General features: G+C 41.0%; 1 protein-coding gene across 1 annotated transcript; it reads right to left on the reverse strand.

Moving 5' to 3' along the window:
* Nucleotides 1-413: 413 nt before the first annotated feature.
* Nucleotides 414-3226, reverse strand: LOC122312666. Its single transcript, XM_043127328.1, has 5 exons — nucleotides 3052-3226; nucleotides 2390-2628; nucleotides 1334-2335; nucleotides 1176-1230; nucleotides 414-841 (listed from the first exon to the last, which is right to left on the reverse strand). Exons 1-5 carry the CDS (start codon nucleotides 3224-3226, stop codon nucleotides 414-416), a joined length of 1899 nt encoding a protein of 632 aa, XP_042983262.1.
* Nucleotides 3227-18687: the final 15461 nt, after the last annotated feature.

The raw sequence follows: 18687 nt of genomic DNA on the forward strand, positions 1-18687 counted from the left end.
TGTGACATACTTATTTTTTTAACCATCAGAATTTCTTTGAAATGGTAATATCTGTTGTCAAATCAGGTCCCCAACAATTCAAATATCTCATTTTCTAACAGATGGTGCATTTCTTGCGGTGGGAATTACCCAAGAAGATGCTACCAACTTTTTAATGTTCTTTATCCCCATGATGGGGGCTCTCCTCTCCATGCAGTTGCTTTGGTGTTTTGTACTTCTACATAGCACTTATTCGTAGGGTTTTTAGATCCAAAAGAAGCATGTAGTTGATCTTTCCCCCCTTTTTTTTTTTTTTTTTTTTTTTTTTTTTTCTATAGTTCTTGTTTATTTAGTCTATTGCTTGCTCGCCTTTGGCGGGGATCATACTTTTTTTTTTTTTATAGGAACTAACATTTTCATTGGATATAAAACGATTACAGACATTTATCAAACCATAAGGCTTGAGAAAGAAAGTCTGGAATACTATCCCACCACATATCAATATCCTCTACTCTCCAAGCATTTCTAGCAAGTAGATGAGCAGCTCTATTGCCCTCTCTATACACATGAACAAAGGAAACACTTGAAAAATAATCACATAAACGTTTCACTTCTGAAAACAAATTGCCGGGCAAAGAATTTGTCATATCTTCCTGTTGCAAAGCTTGAACAAGGAGCAAGCAATCACTTTCCACCTCAAGAGCCGAGATACCCATGGAAATACACATCTGCATGCCTCGAAAAACAACCAGGAGCTCCACGGTTTCAGGATCTTCTAAAGCTAGCTCAATTTTTGAAACAGCCATAAGAACATGCCCAATAGAATCACGCAATATAGCACCAATTCCAGCTTTATGAGCATCTGAAAAAATGGCACCATCAGTATTAAGTTTTAGCACACCTACAGGAGGAGCTTTCCAACTAAAATGAGACTAAGCTTGCATCCGAGATTTAATCACCACAGCTTTATAACTATGTAACAGATCCAATGAATGGGAAATGACATGAGAAGGAGAGAGGATCTTGTGATCAAATTCAAGTTTATTCCTCCTAACCCAGAAACCCCATGCAAAACAAAAAAATCTTGCGAAATTAGACAAATCTTGTCCAGCAACAAACTGCATAGCCAACTCAACAAAACTACTTGGACTAAGATTATGTAACATTGGGAAAAATTGAGTCCAAGAAGCTTGCACCTGATCGCAAGTGAAAACTGCATGCAGTAAATCCTCTACCGGGAAAGAACAGAACCTGCAGCAAGCATCCTGAAGAACATGTTTCTGCATCAATTTAACTTTTGATGGAAGACTATCCATACAACCTCTCCAAGCAAAACTTTAATTTTATTTGGCACCGGCATCTTCCATAAAGCTTTCCACAACTTCTGCTGAGATCTAATATTAGAGGATTCAGAAATTTCAAGCCGAGAGAGGTCCATAATCAACCTATAGCAGCTTTTAACCGAAAACATCCCATTTCTTTCAAAATTCCATATCAATTTATCAGCTGTACCACTCGAAAATACCATAATTTTCATGATTTCACACACTAAACTTGGATTGAAGAGAGTTCTTAGTTTTTGAATATCCCATCCCAGATTATCCACCTGAAAAACTGATGCCACAACATCCTCCCTGTGAGTCTCGACCACCCCATGTTCTGAAGCTAAGTTTTGATGACCTGGCAGCCATTTATCATGCCATAAATTAACCTTTTGCCCATCCCCAATCCTCCAAATGCAACCCTCCTTTAGCCAATGCTTTGCCTCCCAAATACTCCTCCATTTAAATGATGGACAATGCCCCAAATTAGATTCTAAAAAACTGGACGTAGAGAAGTACCGAGCTTTGAGTAGCTTATGTAACACCAAATTATTATTCTGCAGTAAACACCAACCTTGTTTAGCCAAAAGAGCTAGGTTGAAAAATCTTAAATTTTTAAACCCAAATCCACCCCTACACTTAGCTTCACACATCTTGCGCCAACTAACCCAATGAATCCTTCTTTCCTCTCTTTTTTGCTCCCACCAAAAATTTGACATGAGACCCTCTAATTCAGCACAAAAAGAAGCAGGCAATAAGAAACAACTCTTCGAATAAGTTGGAATCGAAAGCGTTACAACCTTGAGCAAGATCTCCTTTCCCCCTTGAGACAATAATTTTTCCTTCAAACTTTGCAATTTTTGCCAAACCCGTTGCTTTATAGATTGAAATGCCCTGGTTTTTGATCTACCCACTATTTGAGGCAATCCAAGATACTTCTCATATTGTTGGATATCCCCATTACCCCACAAAGAACGGATCTCTTGCTGTAACTCGTGGCTGACATTATTGCTAAAAACCGTAGATGTTTTTTCCTTATTAATTTTTTGCCCAGAAACTTACTCATAAACATCTAACACCTCTTGTACCCTTTTATTCTCTTCCACATCCGCCTTACAAAAAATAACACTATCATCTGTAAAAAGCAAATGATTGATGTTAGGGGCATTTCTGCAATTTTTTAGCCCAGAAACATCCTTTCTAACCCCAGCAGCATTCAGCAAAGAAGAAAGACCTTCAGTACAAAAGAGGAAAAGATAAGGGGATAAATGATCCCCTTGTCTCAACCCCCGAGTAGGAATAATAGGCCCTTTGGGAACGCCATTAACTAAAACAGAAAAGGAAACTGTTTTAACACAGTACATCACCAAAGAAATAAAGCTCGGCTGAAATCCCATAACTTCCATCACCTTTTGAATAAAACTGCATTCAACCCTATCGTATGCCTTGCTCATATCTAACTTCAAAGACATATAACCTTGACGCTCAGCCCTCTTATGTTTTAGATAATGTATCAATTCATAAGTAATTAATACATTATTAGTAATTAAACGACCCGGAACAAAGGCACTTTGACTTTTCCCAATAATACAAGGCAAAACAGCTTTCAATCGATTAGCAATGACTTTAGATATAATTTTTTAGGCCACATTACACAAACTAATGGGTCTATAGTCAGCAACAACAGAAGGGCATTTCTTCTTAGGAATAAGGGAAACATATGTATGGTTAAGAGAGGAAGGAAAAACACCTGTATTTAAAGCTTGAAGGATCGCACCCTTCATGGAAGATCCTACCACATGCCAATATTTCTGAAAGAATGCAGGAGACATTCCATCAGGTCCTAGTGCCAAAGAGGGGTTCATTTCTGCCAGCGCATTCCACACTTCAGATTCAGAAAACTGTTGACTTAATTCCAAATTCATCGCTGGAGTAACTCAATCAGCAAGTGCATCTAGAAAATCTGTTGAGCTTCTTGGATTAGAACTCTCAAAAAGAGCTCCAAAATAGTCTAAAAGAATTTCATCACACTGAATACCAGTTTGCCACACCCCATCCCCATCTTTAAATTTATCCAGCGTATTCTTTCTTCTTCTCTGAGAAGCTTTCATGTGGAAATATTTAGAGTTTTTATCATGCTCTTTCAGCCACAAAGCTTTTGAACGTTGTCACCACATAACCTCATCTCGCTCCAACCATTTCTGAAAATCTTCTCTAGCCTGGATATGATCAGCTTTGCATTCTCCTGTTGGATTCGAGACATTTAGCATTTCCATATTCAGCCTAGCCAACTTCAATTGCTTCTGCACATTACCAAAACAGTTCCTATTCCACAAATTCAGTTGAAACCCACACTCCTTAATCTTATGAATAATATGATCCAAATCATGACCCCCTTCTACACCCCTCCAATTGGCTTTAATAATATCCTCACAACCCTTTTTCCCCACCCACATTTCTTCAAAGCGAAATGGGCGTTTAAAATGCCCATGATCGCTATCAGCTTCCATAATCACCCAAATGGGAGAGTGGTCAGAATAAGTGGCCACACCATGGGAAACACCTGTAGATGGGAAAAAATCGCACCATGGTTGGTTTGCCAGTACACGGTCAAGTCTCTCACAACTGCTCCACTCCCCTCCTCTACCATTTCGCCATGTAAACTGGTTACCTTTAAACCCCAAATCCTTTAGCAAACAGTCATCAACCACGTCCCGAAAAGCATTTATCTGCCAGTTTGGCCAAGGTAAACCACCACATTTTTCTTCATGATGCAAAACTTCATTAAAGTCCCCAATCACCATCCACGCCACCCCATCCCATCTATTTAAATAATGTAGCACATCCCAAGTTTTAAAACGTTGAGAAACTTCCGGAAAACCATAGATACCCGTGAGGTACCACGTGCCCACACCCATAACATCATCAATCTGAGCATCAATATGACACGTCGAATAGTTCAAAATGGGTAAAGAAATATCCCTACCCCACAATAAAGCAAGACCACCTTTTCTCCCATTACAATCAACAACTAAACAATTAACAAAACCCAATTTAAATTTGCATACTTCAAATTCCTTTGCATTCAATCGCGTTTCCTGGAGAAACAAAATGTCGGGAGCTTCTCTCCACACCAAATCACAGAGAGTTCGAATGCCCCGTGGGTTCCCAAGCCCAATGACATTCTAGCTAAGAATTTTCATTGCCTTCAGCGGGGCTGAGCAACAGCCACCGTTGATATGAAGTCATCTCCTTGGGGAGATTCAGTCAAATTACCACGAGAAGAGCCTCCTCGTTTGGTCAGTCTTCCCTTTTCATTATCATCAGGAGAACAAGCCTTCCACCTCAGGGCTAGAGTGGAAGAATGAGAGCCCTTAGCTATGGTATGAGAAGCAGAGGAAATACATGACATCCTTTTCCATTTCCTACTAGAAACACCATTAGGCCGATCCACCGATACTGGGTCCTAAGCTTTACTGCCCAGCCCTTCACAATCAGAATGAGCCCCTTTAGGTTCCACAGCTTGCAAAGATGACCCAGGCCCCGGCCCATCACCCAAAACAAGCCCATCCGACTCAATACCCAAATTAGTAACCGAAGCATCCTTAGAAAGAGGAATTTCCGTTTCAGGAATTTCAGCAAACATATGGTCAACCCCCTCACCAGAAATTTGAATCGAACCATCACCATTAACCGTTTCCCCATTTGCAAATAATTCTCCAATCTCAACAGTAACATAACAGTCTGAAGCCTTACCATTTAATACCTTGATCTGTGTTGAGAAAGCAGGAGACTTTTCATCCCTTTTTCCAGCTGCTGCACAGTCCCCTGAGATGGGATAAGCTAGGGGAGAAGCACGATGGCTTGACCGCAACCCAGTTCGTTGATTCCAAGTTCAACCATCGCGAAATAAGTCCCCATAACTGGAGGCCCTTAACTAGGAACCATACAGGAAAGAGTCTTCAGAGGCACCCAGAGCTGCTTGTGTTCTACGTTGACAATCCCGGTCTCCATGACCCAGACAACCACAATAAAAGCATAAATTAGATAAATGCTCATACTAAAACCGAACCCAGTATGATTCTTCTAAACCCATGGAAAATCGGGTACCCCTCAGAAAAGGCTTCCTCACATCCAGCAAAACTCAAACCCGGAGAAAATCCCCCCACACCAATTCACCATTATCCAAATCGACTTCTACCACCCTCCCGATTTTCGCACTGATACGTTGCCCTACTCGATCATTCCGAGCCCGAAGAGGAAGATCATGTAGTCTGACACAAAAATAAGCTTCTCGGATTTTTATTTGCTGAACCTATTTACTCCTGTCTACTTCCTGGACTAAAAGAAGATGCTTATCGAAGGCCCAGGGGCCTTCTCTTAACACTTTCTCTTTGTCACGCAAGTCTTCAAATTCGGCCAAAAAAAGATTAGAGTGAAGGTCTCAGAATTTCACCCCACGCACCAGTCTCCAAGCTCGCTTCATCATAATTTTGAAAGCATCCCGATTAAAATGTTTTTCAGTGAAAAGGGATAACACTAAACCCTTACCATTACACAGAGAAGATTCCTCCAAATCACACGATTCCACCACAACTGCCTCCTCCTCCTGTTCGGTTAGAGATAACCGTTGATACAAATCATCTAAATCGGCCTCCATACCACCGCTGCCTAACAGGGAAAGCAAAGAGACGAAAGGGACTGTCGTACGGCAGAAAAAGACCCCTACGAAGACCTAAGTCTTAGAGAGGAAGAAGCTTTATATGTCACTTTAACTGCATCAGATCAATGGGGATCATACTTCAGGATAACATTAATTAGTATTTCCTCGCAGTGGTTGTATGGCCTTCTTCAATATGGACATAAACAAGATGTTTGCTAGCAACCTAAACTCGGATATTTCAAATGACATATGAATTCTTCATATTCCTTCCCCTGCTTGTTGTTATTATTGTGGTCTTGTGCGACTTTTGAAAACCTCAAAGATTGTTTAATGGAATGCCCTCATGATTGGTTCTGTCCCTAGTGTTTTCTATAGATTGCTTCTATAGAACTATTCTTTTCTATAGTTTTTCATTAGGTCTGTGCAGTTTATTTGTTTATGTCTGATGCAAACAATTTTCTTGATTAGAATGCAGTAGAAGTATATTGCTCCTAATCTATGAGGATCAGGAAACTAATTCCTTAGAGATAGAGATTGCTCGTGATGAATCTATGCAAGCTTTCACCAATTGATCATGATGATCAGTACTACTTCCATTAACTCAAGTCTGATTATATTAATCTTATACGTCAGTGATATTGATGCCTCATCTAATGGCTTTCAATAAATGATAGATTTCCCTTTCTTTCTTCAATCACATGGTTTGATTTTTAATTTCAACCACATGAGAGACAACCCTTTTACCTTTCCTAAAGGTGATCAAGTAGTTAAAATTGGTTTATCGACTCCCTCTATATGATTCGATCCCAGTGAGTGAAAAAGACTCGAGGGTGGTTGGTTTAAATCATTGGTTAGCTTAGAAATCATGCATGCTCAGTGATGTTGCTTGTGATGTTACGAATGCATTAATAATTAAGTGTATATATATATTAGTCTAATCTTCAACCTAATAAATCAAACAAAAGACTATAATTCATATATATCTCTCCCTCTTTTCCCTCTTCTACATGGCATTGTGCTGCATTTTTCCCTTACTAAACAACTTTTACACCTCTACTTGTTTCTAGATGGACAAGAGTTGGATGCAAATCACTGATAGATTTGGATCTAGGCAATATGCTAAAGGAGTTAAGGAGTTCCTTTGTGATACCCCCTTTTTACGTGTATTTTCACTAAAGGAGTATTTTAATTTAATTAAAATATTAGTTCTTTTATTTTAAGTTATCATTTTGAGTTTAAATTGCTGTGTAATTTATTTTTGTTTGTTTTTTGATTTAAAATTTAGTTGTTAGTTTTTACTACTTATTTATTATATTTTAGCTTGATGTGGTGTTTAAATTATTTTATTCGTTTTATAGCTTTTAAAGTTGTTTTCGTCGGATCAGTTTCTGGACTCCAGAGGTGAGGACTGGACTTCATTTATTTTCTCCACCTTTTCTTTTTCTCTTTTTCTTTTTCTCTTTTCTTTTTCTTTCTTTTTCTTTTTCTTTCTCCTCCGGACCTCTCCCGAGTGCGTCTCTCTTTTTTCCTTCATTTTTGCCATTTTTGTTGCTTCGCCCAGTGCTGTAGCTCGCCGGCGAAGTGTACAACCAAAAATCTTCCCCTTCGGCCGGCGCACCTCCCCACCAAATTTCACCTCTATCTGAGCCGCCGTTAGCCGCCACGAGCTCCTCCAAGCCACACGGTTTTTGGGCCATTTTGCCGTTGTCGTTCACCTCCGGCCACCAACTCTTCACTACATCATCACCTACCTCTTGCCATCCTAAATTACCTATTTCTAGCTCCAATCAGTTATCGAAGCAGCCCCCACGACCTCATCTTCGTTTTTGCCATTTTTCGCTTCCACTACCATTTCCTCCTCCACTCACGGCCCATTCTCAGTTCCACTAGTTTCATAAACACCTCTAGGTCATTCCCTATCAATCCTAAGTCTTGGTTTATCCCCATTCAAATGTGGGTATTTTACAACCCACGGCCACAGTGTATTTTACACTGTTACGTTGTTTTTTCTTCGCTGTTTGCAGCTCCTTGATCTTTTGAAAATTATTATATAGCACTCTATTTTAGATTTAAATATATTATTGCTTTTACAATAAATTCATTGACTGATTGGTTATTCCGGACTGAGTCCAAGGAGTCGGGGGTCGGATGGATTTGAGGATAGAGTTGTTTGATTATTGTTGATATTGTGATTTGTTGGATAAATTGTGTCTTGAGATGTGCATTGCATGGTGAATTCATGTGCATGTATTAAATTGAGAAAAACTAGTTTTATCAGTGTAAATGGATTATTGGGTGCGTGTGTATCACGACCCCAAATCGGGATGAGGTATTATCTCAGTGGAGCTCCTCTGGTCACTCGGGAGCACAATATACTGAGTGACGTCCCCTGAGTTGTCGCTGGGCGACAACGGGAGCGGGTGGGATGGTAACGCTCTCGTACCGACTCTGTGGCCTCTCTGCTGGTGGGGGCTAGAGGATGCTTGGCTATGTATGCGCGGGGCGTGGAACTGGGCATTGCTCGTTACGAAGTCACAAGCATGGTTGTTACCTATGGTATGACAACGGGAGCCAAGGTGTGCAGATGACCCCTAGGGGAGGTCATGGTGCATTCAGATAATTGGATGTTGTTTTGAAATTGGATTTTGGGCCAAATGAGACTTTTGGATGAGTTGAAAAGGAAATTGTTTTTGGGGCCAAATGGGACTTTTGGCGTGCGTGCAAAATTGTGGATTTGTGAGAAATGTGCATTTGGCATTCTTTCTTGCATATTGTTGAGTTTAATATATTTTTATCTTGTGGCGTTTGGATCATTACTTACCTGTGGCACCATTTTGGTACCATAGATTTTGATGCAAATGTTTAGGAGGAGGAGGAGGCTGAGCTCGAGGAGGCGGCTCTGCCAGAGTTCTGATTTGGAGTTGTTTATGTCAAAAAATATCTCTACTAGTTTTTATGCCTTGTATTTTGGTTTTGAAACAATATTTGAGACTTGTAATATTTTATTATGTATGGTTTAAATAAGTTTGTTTTAAACAAAAACTTCTGGTATTTAGTTATGAGATTTTTATTATCCGCTGCGTGATTTTATGGTACACTTGTTGCATGTGCACACACTTGGCACTTGGCGATGGGATGTGTGACCCGTGTTATCATCATCCCGACGCTTCAATTTTCACGTGTCCATACATGGGAGTTGGGGGCATCACATCCTTACCTTGGCCCGAACTTATGCTACAAGTGAGTAAATTCGTTGCCCATGTGTCCTATATTCAAATAATTACTTCCTACCTATAAGCTAGGTAGAGAGACACCTGTTCATTAAAGGTATTGACAAGAATTACACATCGTGGATTTTTCATGGCGAGGAAGAAGATTTAATCATAAGTGATGATGATTATAATGTCTATGATCCCGAACAAGAGGATGACTTCCTTGATGACGTTGATGTTATGTTACGAGATATTCGGGCTGGGGGATTTCCTGATATTCCCATAACCAATTCATTTGATGCTGAGGGTTCGCCATCGGTCGATACCTATTCATCTCGCACTTTTGACCAATTTTTGGTTGATTCCAGGCATCCGCTTTATGAAGGTTGTACAAAGTATTCTAAACTATCATTAACTGTCAAGTTGCTGCACATTAAAACACTTGGTGGTTGAAGTGTAAAGTCTTTTGACAGGCTTTGCACTTGCTGAATTCAGCTTTTCCCAATGTCCTTTTGTCAAACTCATATCAAGAGTCACGTAACTTGGAAAAAGGGCTAGGCTTTACTTACACCAAGATACATGTTTGTCTGAATGACTGCATACTCTATTGGAGAGAGAATGTGGATAAAGATGAGTGCCCGAAATGTAAACTCCCAAGGTGGAACTTCAGTAACACTAAGGAGAGGCAAATTCCTCAAAAGCTTTAATGACATATCCCATTGAAGCCAAGGTTGCAGAGATCGTTTAAGCCACAAAAAACATCAGTTGATATGCGGTGGCACAAGAATCAGCGTGTCATTCGTTAAGGTATTCTAAGTCATCCTGCTGACTCTGAGGTGTGACGACATTTGATCAAGAGCATGCTTAGTTCGCAGAAGATTTAAGAAATGTCAGGCTTGGTTTAGCTAGCCATAGGTTCAACCCATTTAATAATTTGGCCAAGCCTTACAATGTATGGCCAGTGATTCTTGTCCCTTACAACTTGCCTCTGTGGTTATGCTTGAACGATCAATTTTTTATCACTTCACTTTTGATTCTTGGACCAAGATCACCAGGAAATGAAATCAATGTTTATCTTTAGCCTTTGATAGATGAATTAATTGATCTATGGGATAATAGTGGTGATACATACGATGCAAAGGCGAAAGAGACTTTCAGATTGCATGCAGCATTGTTATGGACAATCAACAACTTTCTTGCTTATGGAAACCTCTCCAGGTAGAGCACTAAGGGGAAGATGGCATGTCCATCATACAAGGAAGAAACAGATTCCGTGCGGTTGCCATATAGCTAAAAGCATTATTACATGGGTCATTGTTGATTCTTGCCACTAGGCCACATCTAGAGAAAGAAAAAGACTTTTTTTAATGGTAGTGTATAGCATTGTGACCCACCTACAATGTATTCAGGAGAAGATATACTCATTCAACTCCAAAATATTCCTGATACAAATTTTGGCAAAGCCATAAAGAGAAGAAAGAGTACCATAGAGGAGTCCAATTGGACCAAGAAAAGTATCTTCTTTAAATTGCCACATTGTTTGACTATAAAAATTAGACATAATCTATATGTAATGCACATTGAAAAGAACATATGTGACAACATCTTAGGAACTTTGATGAATATCTCCGAAAAAAACTAAAGATCATCCTAATGCACGTCGTGACCTTTCCAATCTCAATATAAGGAAGGAGTTACACCTTATTCAGGATGGACAACACATTAGTATGCCACCTGCATGTTATACGTTGTATGGAGCTATGCGGACTGGTTTCTATAATTGGATTTGTTTCAAACATTGCCATTCGTGTTACTGTAAGTGACTGCAAAATCTCAGGGATGAAAAGACATGAATGCTATATTTTCATGCAATGATTACTTCCTGTTGTAATTTCTGGATACTTACACCAAGATGTACGATTGGCACTAACTGAGCTAAGCACTTTCTTCAAAGAATTGTGCTAGAACATGTAAGGTTGATGTCTTTGAGAGGCTTCAAGTTGATATCGTCGTCATTCTCTGCAAGCTTGAGATGATTTTTCTGCCTACATTTTTAGACATAATGGTGCACTTAGCCTACTATTTTCCATGTGAGGCATTGCTTGCAGAGCTAGTTCAATATAGGTGGACGTAGGTCATTTGTACGGCTAATGGAGATGAGGGTAAGTCAATAATTTTGGTTGCAAGATGCACATCAATGAGACCTTAAGATAATATAGTTTAAGTCTAAATTGAATTTAATTTGCTTATATTGGCAGTCTGGGAATGAGGAGAATTTGGTCAATTTATTTAAAGAAGTTTGGTGGTCAAAGAAAAAGAAAAAATTTGTGACTCTCATTGATGAAGAGAAATATGTGAGTGTTAAAGTAAAATCCTAGGAATTTGGGGAAAAACTACAAAATAATTTTTGTGTGGTTTAAGTACATATCCCTTACTAACATTTGTGATTTTCCAGTAGTTAATAGCTGGAGATGGCTAAAAAGATGTCAGAGCTGGAGCCTGAGAAGCAGACTAAAGAGGTTACAGCAACAATCTTTAAGGAAGTTTTGGGCCACAAATCAGGGTATGTAAGGGGGCTTAGCGAGATGGTTATTCCGGAGCCATCTAGACAAGCAGCTGATGCCCAAATAGCAGAATTAACTAAACGTGTAGAAAGGTTTGAAAAAGCTGCTTCAGATTATAAGGGTCAGCTTGATGACTTACGAGCGAATGTCATACTACTAATGAAGAGACAGGCTAAATACAACAAGTTTATGTAGAGATATGAGTCAGAGAGGTAGACCCAAGGAGAGTCTCATAGAGAGACTCATGGACCTGCATAGTTAGTTACTCATTTTGGAGGGAAAACAATTTTTTGTGAATTTTGGTAAGGAGATGAAGGTCAAAGTAATATACTTGGTTAAGATTTTGTTCACCAGTTTACTGGTGTCAGGTAGGTAGTGTATTGTTAGGTTTTGTGGATATTTTGTAGCTTATGTCAATGTACGTCACTACAACAAATATGGCTTTTAGTGACAAATTATAAATAGTGACGGTTTCCAAACCGTGACTAAAATGTACTTACTGTGACGGTTTGTGAGAACTGTCACTAAATGTTGGGCAAGAATTTTAAAACGTTCAGGCATTTCACATAATACGTTCGCACGTCACAATAACGTTCGAATCTTATGTATATTGACATGTGAACGTAAAAATTTTAGCGCAAACGTTCGAACGTTTTATCTAATTACGTGCGAACGTGAATATATTAGCGCCAAGGTTCGAATGTTATATGTTAATTTGCATAAATTAACCATAATATATATTTTTTAATAGTAAGGTTGAGTAACGTTATATTAAAAAAAAAATTAAGAGTAGAAATTAAGCTACACAATACATACATTAAATATTTGTGTCCATTACATATGTCGAAAATAAAAAATAAAATATGATAAATTTTTACAAATGACTTTCAGAACTGCTGGTTTACAAAAGATCGAAACTCCTCAGTCAATGTCTCAACCTTATTGTTTAGCACATCTACATGATGTGCAACATGTGCGACAGCCTGATCTATATGCGCAATCTGTCTATCGATCTGTCGGTCTATATGCGTCTTCATATCTGTCATCACTACATCAACCCAAGCAGGTCGCACATCCCCAGCAGATGTAACTCCCGGCTGCTGACTAGTACTCGCCGACGGGCGAGCAACATCGGCCCCAGACTTGGTCGGGGAAACAAGATCTGGTGTAAGACCAGACTGACGCCTAGCTGTGTGATGACCCGCTTATACGTGTATTTTCACTGAATGGTTGTTTTTAATTTAATTAATATAGTGGTTTATTTATTTTAAATTATTGCATTTTAAATTGGGTTTTATTTATTTGATCTTGTGTTTTATTTATTTAATCCTTTTACGGTTTTTAATCTCGTTTTCGGTGGATCTGTTTTGTTCTCCGGAGTGAGGATTGGACCTCATTTCTTCCCTCCATCTTTTCTTTTCTCTTTTTCCTTTTTCTCTTTTTTCTCTTTTCTTTCTTTTTCTTTTTTCTTCCTTTTCCCTTCCCTCCTGCGTGACCCCCCCCGTCCGTCTCTCTCTCTCCTCTCCTTCACGTTGATCGCCCCTTGCCCCCAGAACCACCGCCTCTGGCCACCGTGCGGCACACCGCCCGTACCATTTTCTTCCCCTCCCTCCAATGAACCACCCCACCAATTTTCACCTCCAACGGAGCCGCCGTTTAGCCTGAATAAGCCCTTCAAGCCACACGGTTTTTGCTCCGATCTGCCGCAGTCGCTCCACCTCCAGCCACCACCTCTTCACCACTTCATCACCGACTCCTTGCCATCCTAACCCACCCATTTCTAGCCTCTAACAATCACCGAAACAACTCCCACGAGCTAGTTTCCGTTTTGGGCATTTCAGCCCTTTCTCCACCGTTTTCGCCACCACCCACGGCCAAACTCCACTTCCTTTAGCTTCATAAATATCCTTAGACCATTCCCTATCAATCTCAAGCCTTGGTTTGTCCCCGTTCAAAAGTGGGTATTTTACAACCCACAGCCACAGTGAAATTTCACTGTTACATTGCTTTCCTTCCGTCGTTTACAACGCCGTGAGCTTTCTAAAAATACCATATAGCACTGTAAGTATTTTCCAAACCCTACTTTTACATTTAAATATATTTTGCACATTCAATAAATATTTATCTGTTGGTTGGCTGATTCCAGACTGAGTCCGAGGAGTTCGGGGGTCGGATGGTTTGAGGACGGAGTGCTTGGCTATGTTTGTTTGTGATTTGGTTGGTTATTCGTGCCATGAGGCGTGCGTTGCATATTGCATATTTGTGCATTTTATTTTAATCGAAAAAATCTCGTTTTATTAGCGTAAATGGTTTTTGTATGTGTGTGTCTCACGAGCCCAAGCCAGGATGGGTTATTATCTCGGTGGAGCTCCTCTGGTCATTCAGGAGTGGATAATACTGAGTGGCATCCCCTAGCTTGTCGCAGGGCGACGAACGGATCGCACAATACGGTAATCCTGTCGTGTCAACTTCGTGGTCCCTAGAGTGGCAGGGACTAGAGAATGGCCTGGCTAGGGACGTGCAGGGCGCGAGTCTGGGCATCGCTCGTTTAGGTGTCACATGCGTAGTCGTTACCTGCGGTGTGGCACAGAGCCAGGGTGTGCGGATGATCCCTAGGGGAGATCATGGTGCATGCATAATTGGATCATTTTTATGGTTTTCGGATGTGGGCCATTTTCTGGGAAAATGGCGAGGTTTGGTTTCAAGGCTTTTGATCCATTTTCTGGGAAAACGGTCGTTTGGGCCATTATCTGGAATAATGGCGAGGATGTGTTGAGGCTTTTGATCCATTTTCTGGAAAAATGGTGGTAGTAGTTTTGGGCCATTATCTGGAATAATGGCGAGGAATGGTTTTAAAGGTTATGTTTTTGGGCCAAATGGGTTTTTGGCGTGCGTGGAAAAATTATGATTTTATGGGACATGTGCATTGCATTCTTTCATGCATATTGTTGAGTTTAATATGTTTTTATCTAGTGGTATTTGGATTTTACTTACATGCGGCACCATTTTTGGTACCGTAGATTTTGGTGCAGAGATCGAAGATGAGGAGGAGGAGGCTGAGTCCGTGGATGCGGCTCCGCCGAGGTGCTGAGGTTAAAGTTAAAGTTTTGTTATTTGGTTTAAAACTATATTTGTGTTTTGTAATGTTTTATTATGTATGTTTTGAACAGTTTTGTATTGAATTAAGAAAAATTCTGGTACTTAGTTATTGACTTTGCTTTTCGCTGCGTATTTCTCGTGCACATTCGTCGTTTTTACACACACTTGGCACGTCGATAGGGTGATGACCCGTGATGTCATCATCCGGACGTCTCGATTTCCCCGTGTCCGTGCGTGGGGATTTGGGGGCGTCACAGGTGGTATCAGAGCGGTTTAGCTCTAGGTAAAACCACATGTCCCGTAGGTAGTACCAAAATGTTTTTAAATTTGTGTTTTAAAAATTATGTTAAGTAAAGTTGTTAATTGATTTGTTTTATTTGTTTGAACTTGGTTCCTTGTTTTTATTTATTTAGTTATATTTTTACAAGCTAGTTTCTTTTTGTTTCTTGTTATGTGGTGTTGGTCTTTGGTTTTTGTTTTTGTTTGTTATTGGTTTTATTTGTTTTTGTTTTCTTAAAGGGGGTCAAAGGTTGTGGTGGCAGGAAAAATGGTGAGACCAAGGAAATCTACTCAGGAGCCACGGGACAATACATCAAGAGATGACTCCATAGCCTAGGCAATACGGTAGATGACGGAGTTTATGCAGTAGAATTTTAGGCCATAGCAGACAGGGCCCTGGCCACAACAAGGAGGTCCCTGGCCACAACAAGGAGGGCCTTGTCCACAACCAGGAGGTCCTTGGCCACATAAGGGAGGGCATTGGCTATACCCAGGAGGATCTAGTAGCATGGTGCAAGCCGTATGCACCTATGAGCGCTTTCTGGCACATAGAACTTCACATTTCACTAGAGAAGAGGATCCACTTCAAGCTGGAAAGTGGATCAAGGACTTGGAAAGAACTTTTGAGGTGTGTGGTTGCACCGAGACGCAACAGGTACTCTACGCCAGCTATCTGTTGCAAGGCACCGCTTCTGATTGGTGGGATACCAAGAGGGTGATGCTGGAATTAGAATTGGGATCTTTCGCCGTTGTGACTTGGCAGCTCTTCAAGAAAGAGTTTAATGATCACTTCTTTCCCGCATCTGTACGGAAGCAAAAGGCAAGAGAGTTCTCAAATTTGGTCCAAGGGAGCACGACAGTGGAACAGTACGCCCGAAGATTTATAGAACTTGGGCGATTTGCTCCCCACCTCATTGCCACAGAGGAGATGTGAGCTGAGCGTTTCCAGGAGGGAGTACGCCCTGATATATGCCGTATGGTGGTCAGTCACCAGATATCCACTTTTTAGGACTTAGTGGATGTGGCCACCCTAATAGAGCGAGAGAATAATCTGAGCATGGGCTCCCCTCCAGGGCATAAGAGGCGGAGTTTTTCTGGTGAAGGAAGCAGCTCGGGTTCGCCTAAGAAATTTGTTCGGCGGACCGGAACTTGACCACAAGCATCCTCAGGTGTTCGCATGGGAGGACGTGCGCCTGTTTGCAGAGTTTGTAATAGAGCCCATGTGGGTGAGTGCCCTTCTGGTGGGGCTCGATGTTATAATTGTGGCCAACAGGGTCACTTTGCCCTTGAGTGTCCAAGACCAGTTCAAGGAAGCCGTGGAGGTAGATGCGGTGGAAGAACAAATCCAAGACAAGCAGTGCAAGCCCGGGTTTATGCTGTCACACCCGGAGATGTGGATGATGAGGCACCAGCGACCCATGATGCTGGAGTAATTACAGGGAGTGTCCGTTTATATGAGTTCTATGCTTGCACTTTGTTTGATTCGGGTGCTTCACAGTCATTTGTATCTTCCATGTTTGCGCGGATGTGTAATTTGGTCACGGAACCTTTGCCAAAGTCATTGGTAGTGGCTTTACCCGATGGTGAAATAGTGTGGTGTTCCAAGGTTGCTTTGGGATGCCCGTTAAATTTTGATGGAAGGTTCTTGGATGCTGATTTGGTGGTGTTTAAGCTGTTGGGTTTTGATATCATCCACGGGATGAATTGGCTATACCGATATTCTGCGAGTATTAATTGCAGAAGTCGGATAATTAGCTTTTAGCTTCCAGATGGTGATTGTCTGGAATTTGCGGGGAGTAAGTTAAAAGAAAAGCCGGTAATTATATCGGCAATTCAAGCAAGAAGAGAGATTGCATGGGGAGCGGAAGCCTTCTTAGTCCAGATGGTGTCCACACCGTCTGAGAAGAAGTCTTTGGTAGACATTTCAGTTGCGGTAGAATTCCCCGATGTGTTTGTGGATGACTTGCCTGGACTACCCCCTGTTCGAGAAATGGAGTTTGTTATAGACTAGGAACTTGGAGCGGCTCCTGTACATAAAGCTCCTTACCGCATGGCACCTGCTGAATTAAAAGAGTTGAAGACTCAGTTGCAAGAGCTGGTAGATAAGGGATTTATTTAGCCTAGTACTTCGCCGTGGGGTTCGCCAATGCTGTTTGTTAAAAAGAAAGATGGAACCCTTCGTATGTGCATCGATTATCGGGAATTAAATAAGGTGACCATCAAAAATAAATATCCTCTCCCACGGATCGACGATTTATTTGATCAGCTTCAAGGAGCAGCTATGTTCTCGAAGATTGATTTGAGGTCGGGATACTACCAGCTGAGGATCAGAGACAAGGATGTGCCCAAAACTGCTCTCAGGTCGAGATATGGGCATTATGAATTTAAGGTGATGCCGTTTGGGTTAGCTAATGCCCCTGCTGCTTTTATGGATTTAATGAACTGAGTATTTTGACCTTATCTAGATTCCTTTGTGGTAATATTCATTGATGATATTTTGATTTATTCCCGAGATGTTGAAGAGCATGTGTATCATCTTCGTCTGGTACTTGGGAAATTGAGAGAACACTAGTTGTACGCCAAGCTCAGCAAGTGTGAATTCTGGTTGGAGGAAGTCAGATTTCTTGGGCATGTGATTTCTCGAGACGGAGTGGCTATTGATCCTAGTAAGGTCGAAGCCATTTTGTCATGGCCGCGTTCGACTACAGTGCGCGAGATCCGGAATTTCTTGGGACCTGCTGGATATTACCGAAGATTTGTGGAGGGATTTGCTCGCCTATCCGGACCTCTCACAGCTTTGACTCGGAAGAATGCAGAATTTGTTTGGTCAGATAAGTGTGAGAGAAGCTTCCAAGAATAGAAAAGCAGGTTGACGATGGCACCAGTGTTAGCGCTTCCAGAACCGCATAAGCCATTCGTAGTCTTCAGCGATGCGTCTAAATTCGGTTTGGGTTGTGTCCTTATGCAGGAAGGACGGGTTGTTCCCGATGCAGCTCGTCAGCTAAAGGACCATGAGAAGAATTATCCGATGCACGATTTGGAATTGGCTGCGATTGTTTTTGCTCTCAACATCTGGCGGCACTTTTTGTATGGGGAAGCTTGTGAAGTATACACCGATCACAAGAGCTTGAAACACTTGTTTTCCCAGAAAAATCTGAACATGAGGCAGAGGCGATGGCTGGAGTTAATTAGTGACTACCAGTGTGAGATCAAGTATCATCCAGGGAAGGCAAATATAGTTGCTGATGCTTTGAGCTGAAAATTGCACTTGGAAGATGAAGCCGAGCTGTCAGAATTGGATTCTTTGCTTTGTGGGATGAGAAGGCTCCTTATTGAAAGTTCACAGCAAGAAGAGATTTTATCTTCAGTTCTTGATATTTGGGTAACTGATTTTGAGGAATTGAAGACTCTTCAAAGGAAGGATACGAAGCTGCTGAATATCAGAAAAAGAGTCAAAAAATCTCGAGGGCCGTTACACTATAGTATGGATAAAGATGGAATACTTCGGTTCCGAGATCGCAGAGTGGTCCCCAAAGATTCAGAATTCAAGGAGCGGATCATGGCAGAAG

The sequence above is a fragment of the Carya illinoinensis genome, chromosome 6 (genome assembly GCF_018687715.1).
Source record: "Carya illinoinensis cultivar Pawnee chromosome 6, C.illinoinensisPawnee_v1, whole genome shotgun sequence".
NCBI lineage: Eukaryota > Viridiplantae > Streptophyta > Magnoliopsida > Fagales > Juglandaceae > Carya > Carya illinoinensis.

Coding starts and splice junctions, on each gene's coding strand:
- LOC122312666 (XM_043127328.1), bottom strand. CDS start 3,226: ATGAATTTGGAATTAAGTCAACAGTTTTCTGAATCTGAAGTGTGGAAT. Junction 2,336..2,389: donor ATGTGGAAGAGAATAAAAGG/GTACAAGAGGTG, acceptor AAAATTAATAAG/GAAAAAACATCTACGGTTTT. Junction 1,231..1,333: donor AAGCTTTATGGAAGATGCCG/GTGCCAAATAAA, acceptor TGCTTGCTGCAG/GTTCTGTTCTTTCCCGGTAG.